Raw genomic sequence first — 5,328 nt, 5'->3', positions numbered from 1 at the left:
CTTTATGAGCAGGACTATAACTAAAAAAAATACAAGGAATGCTGCGGGGAGAAAACTTGTTAGGCATATAATCACGCAAGTAAGGATAAACACGACAACCAAAGGGATGAAAATTGTCATAATGTGGAATATAGCCATAGAAGAGTTCAAAGGGTGACTTACCTCCAAGAAGTGGAGTAGACAACCGGTTGATAATATAAACTGCAGTGCTGAAGGCGTCAACCCAAAAACGAGGAGAAAGATGAGAGTGAAAGAGAAGGGCCAAGCTAGTCTCAGTCCAATGACGATGTCTTCTCTCAACATGACCATTTTGAGCCGGTGTATATGGACAAGAGAGTTGATGGTGGATGTCAAAATTACGTAAATGAGTTTTGAAACAAGTGCTAATAAATTCGGTACCTCCATCGCTTTGAAATACCTTAATACGAGAAGAATATTGATTTTCCACAAATTTTTGAAATTGAAGAAAAATATCAAAGAAATCATATTTAAATTTTAAAGGGTAAAGCCAAGTGAATCGAGAATAATCATCAATAAAAATAACATAGTAAAGAAAACCCGAATTTGATTTGACGGGGGAAGGACCCCAAAGATCACAATGAATAAGATCTAACACATGAGACGACCTACGTTCATTGCAAGAATAAAGCAATCGATGACTTTTCGCAAGCTGACAAGTATTACATAATGATGGAGAAGGCAATAAAGACAGAGAAAGAGATGACCTTTTCTATTTAAAAAAGAAATAACAGAATGATTCACATGACTCAGGCGAGTATGCCATAAAGCATATGAAGCACATAAAGATTTGTTTCTAAGGACTGAAATAAAAGCAGAGTTGCCGCTCTCCAGCACATATAGCCCTCATCTCTTTTACCGATGGCCACCACCCTTCCTATTTGACAATTCTGGATAGTAATAAGATTATTAATAAATGTAACGGAGAGAGGAAAATCAAACGTTAATTTACTGATGGAAAGAAGATTTTTGTGAGATGAGGGACAACCAAGACATCTAATAAGTGAATATTTTGAATAGGAGAAAGAGTACAGGTGTCGGTAATGGGTAGGGATACACCGTTTCCTACGATCACAGAGTCCTTACCCGTGTAATTTTTAGACTGATCCAAAATAGATGGGTCGGCAGTCATATGGGCCGAAGCCCCAGTATCCAGAAACCAATCAGCAGCATCGGGTCCAGCAATAGAACATGACGTGTTAAAGGCTTCAGCAAGGTGAGCATGAGAAGAATCAGGTCGAACATACCGTTGGTTGCAGCGGTCAGCATAATGGCCCTCTTTGCGGCATATTTGGCAGTGAGGTGGTCGACGACCCTAACTTGAGTGGGTTCATCCTCAATTGGAAGAGTTGTTTTTGTGGGAATAAGAACGACCTCGCTGGTTGTTAGAGGAACCAAGGTAGCTTCCATGGGTGTGACCACGATTAGTGGATGTGAATGTTGTAGGACTTGAGTCGGAGGTTTTATATGTTATGTATTTGTATATAGCACATATCTATACATTTTTTTAATTTTCATCCTTTTTATTTTTAAATGTAAAAAATTTACCATATATTCATTCTATATTTTGTTTATTTAGAAGGATTTGCATTAAAATTTCAAATATCTACTTAATAATAAGTATTTATTGATAAAAAAAATAGCTAATTTCTATATTAGATAATGACTCCATATTAAATAGTTTCTTAATAAATAAAAAAATATAAAAGAAAATTTTAACAAAAATATCAAAAGAATAAATGGAGATTAATATTGAGTTATACTTACCATATTTGAAGAGATTTCCGCCCCATATTCAAGTCATGTAAATAAATAACTGATTTAATTAGAGATTAATCAAAACAATATAGAAATATCATTTAAAACTAAACAAACAATTCTTTTGAATTGAACATGTCTTAGACCTAATTTAATTTTTTGGATAGTAAACTTTTTCAATCCAATAAATCCGTATCAAATAATGAATTCGCCCAATCTAACCATAAAATATTCGGTTGATTCGAGTTGTTCGAATAATTTACGAAAAAAAATTTAATAAAAAAATTACTAATATAGAAAACCTTTGTTAATTTGTTTTTAAATACTGATTTAGTTTACTTGGTTTGATCCTGTTATTGGAGTAACTATTTTAACACTCTAATACATATAAAATAATTAAAAAAAAAACAAACAAACAACAAAAACAAGATGCCGAATTTAAAACGATCACTTATTATGTTTCTTTGCACGTTATATTTTCCTAAACAGTTTGTTGAGCTAATATTTTTAATCAATCCAACCATTTCATTTACCACCCAAATTTTCACCCTTAAAGAAAAGTAATAATAGTAATAGTAATAAATCCCTTTCTTATTTTTTATTCCTATTATCCTATAAAATCATTTTCCCCCTTAATCTAAAAATCATAAACTCACCAAGAAAATTAATCATGGAACTTCTTCCAAAACCCACAAAAAGCAATGTAATTTTTCTTCTTCTTTATCTTTGAATTTCACTTTTTTTTTTCTTTGTTTCATTCTATTGATGGTGTGAGCTTGACTTGTTATTCTACTTTTCATTGGTTTTTCTTTCCGATTTCTTAAAATGATTATGAGTTTTTGTTCAAAATCGGGATTGGTTGATTGAAAAACTTTGTTTCTTTCATGTAACCAACACAAAGATGAACTAATAAACCTAACTGTCGTTTTCAACATTATTTTATCGAGAAACAAAAAGAGACTGAATCATCTGTGATTTTGTTCGGCAGGTTACCGCGGTGAGAATCTCAGCCGTGATTGTACTAGCATTGGTGAGCTTAGCCACAGTGGACGCTATGAATCCACGTCTAAGTTCGAACTCTCTGAAATTTCAGGCCATCAATTGCCGAAAACACTCGGCGTTGCTGACGGAGTTTGGCGGCGTCGGTGACGGAGTAACTTCAAATACTCACGCGTTCCGAAAAGCGATTGAACATCTCAGCACACTCACGGCAGATGGTGGTGCTCAATTGATCGTGCCACCGGGGAAATGGTTGACTGGAAGTTTTAATCTGACTAGCCATTTCACACTTTTTATCGATAAAGAAGCAAAAATTCTTGCATCCAAGGTTCGACCTATCGAGTATTTTATTTTTATAAAGCTAACTTTGGGAGTGGTGATTTGAGTACTTTAATCTATAAGTACTTCAATCCAAAATAAATGAGTCGAATTTGTTCCTCTTAAGTGCAGAATGAATCACAATGGCCACTTGTGGAAGTTCTCCCATCTTATGGAAGAGGAAGAGATGCTCCCGGTGGACGGTACAGCAGCCTCATCTTTGGAACTAATCTCACCGATGTGGTTATCACAGGTGATTATTTTTCTATTACTTTTTCACATTCTATTTTTTTTTTAAATGGTTTGCAAAATTATAATCATTATAGGCTTCTGTGCTATTAGAATTAAATAAAAAAAATTAAAGTAAATAAAACCATAACAAAAACATTTATATAGAAAATAAAGTTGGGTTGGTCACATGGTGTAGGTAACAACGGTACAATCGACGGGCAGGGATCTTCTTGGTGGGAAAAATTTAAGAAAGGGGAGCTCAAGGTAACACGACCATATGTGATCGAGATCATGTACTCTGATCAAATCCAGATCTCGGATCTCACTTTGATCAACTCACCTTCTTGGTTTGTCCATCCGATTTATAGCAGGTTTCACTATTTCACTTCAATCCCATTATACTTATATTTTAGGATTAGACTTGAAAGAAGAAAAAAAGAAAAAAAGAAAAAAAGAAAAGAAAAAAAAAAGTTAAAACTTGTAATAATATACCATTCAAATCATTCCAACTAAAATTATATATATATATATATATATATATATATATATATATATATATATATATATATATAATATTATTATGATTTATTTTTAATCTAGTTGGGTTTGGTTGAGTGAAAATGCAGAAATGTGATTATCCAAGGGCTTACTATCTTGGCTCCCGTTACCGTACCCAACACCGACGGAATCAATCCAGGTTCCCTTCTTCTTCACCTTTAAAACCTTAGGGTTCATTTCTTTGTCAATCCCTCTCCCAAATTCTCTATTCGATTTATCAGATTCTTGTTCCAACACTCGAATCGAAGACTGCTACATTGTCTCCGGTGACGATTGCATTGCCATCAAGAGCGGATGGGACCAATATGGTATCAAGTTCGGAATACCGACCGAGGACCTTGTCATTCGCCACCTCACTTGCATATCACCAGATTCTGCAGGTATCGCCCTTGGCAGCGAAATGTCTGGCGGAATTCGCAACATCAGGATCGAAAACGTCACTGCAATCAATACACAGTCTGCTGTCAGAATCAAAACCGCTCGCGGACGAGGTGGTTTCGTCAAGGACATTTTCGTCCGAAGAATGTTTCTATCCACGATGAAATACGTCTTCTGGATGACTGGAGACTACAAGTCACATGCAGATGACAAGTTTGATCCCTCAGCATTGCCGGTGATTAAGAACATTAATTACAGAGACGTGGTGGCTGAGAATGTTAATATGTCGGCGAATTTGGCAGGGATATCGGGAGATCCATTCACGGATATTTGTATTTCGAATGTGAAGATTGGATTGTCGAAGAAGCCTAAAAATTTGCAGTGGAACTGTACAGAAGTTGAGGGATTTAGTAGTGATGTGGATCCGCCGCCATGTGCTCCACTGGCTAAGGCAGCAAAAAGTGGTGGATGTGACTTTCCTCAAGATAAGCTGCCAATTGAGAATGTTCAGTTGAAGTCGCGCTCTGTTCAAATTCCTGCCTTCTAGTAGAGACTTTGTTTTTTAAAAAAATTCTATAGAATAAATGGTAATGAAAAATTTAATGAAGATATAGATCAAATGTCTTTTCCTTTAAAATTTATAAAACAAAAAAAAAAAATAATAATAATAATTTTGAAAATAAGTTATTTCAACTAGATTTGTAATATTTAGTAACACTCAAACTCAAAATCATCAAGATAATACTCTAAATTTGAAAAAATAAAATGAAACCTCTTAAATCCAAATATGTATGAATCTACCATGAAGTTTTTATGGTATTAGTACGACATTGTATCAAATTCTGTATAATCTTTTTTATGTTTTTAGTACAACAATTATATGGGGTAGGAATTGAATCTTCTATCTTAAAGAAGAGAGTGCATATCAATTACCGTAAAGTAACACCTAAGTTTGAAAGAATTTAGAGAATAAAAGAACACCTAAGTTTGAAAGAATTTAGAGAATAAAAGAACACCTAAGTTTGAAAGAATTTAGAGAATAAAAGATAAGAATGAAGAGAAAGGAAC

At 34.2% G+C, this 5,328-nt stretch overlaps 1 protein-coding gene across 1 annotated transcript; it reads left to right on the top strand.

Moving 5' to 3' along the window:
* The first annotated feature begins 2,446 nt into the window (after nucleotides 1-2,446).
* Nucleotides 2,447-4,807, top strand: LOC147789718 (putative polygalacturonase). The gene is made up of 6 exons (XM_087116952.1): nucleotides 2,447-2,479; nucleotides 2,765-3,103; nucleotides 3,226-3,346; nucleotides 3,521-3,695; nucleotides 3,951-4,021; nucleotides 4,104-4,807. Exons 1-6 carry the CDS (start codon nucleotides 2,447-2,449, stop codon nucleotides 4,805-4,807), a joined length of 1,443 nt encoding a protein of 480 aa, XP_086973078.1.
* The last annotated feature ends 521 nt before the right edge of the window (nucleotides 4,808-5,328 follow it).

This window comes from Cucurbita pepo, chromosome 13, assembly GCF_057944985.1.
Source record: "Cucurbita pepo subsp. pepo isolate OVF chromosome 13, ASM5794498v1, whole genome shotgun sequence".
NCBI classification, from domain to species: Eukaryota; Viridiplantae; Streptophyta; class Magnoliopsida; order Cucurbitales; family Cucurbitaceae; genus Cucurbita; species Cucurbita pepo.
This window is presented reverse-complemented; position numbering and strand designations above follow the sequence as displayed.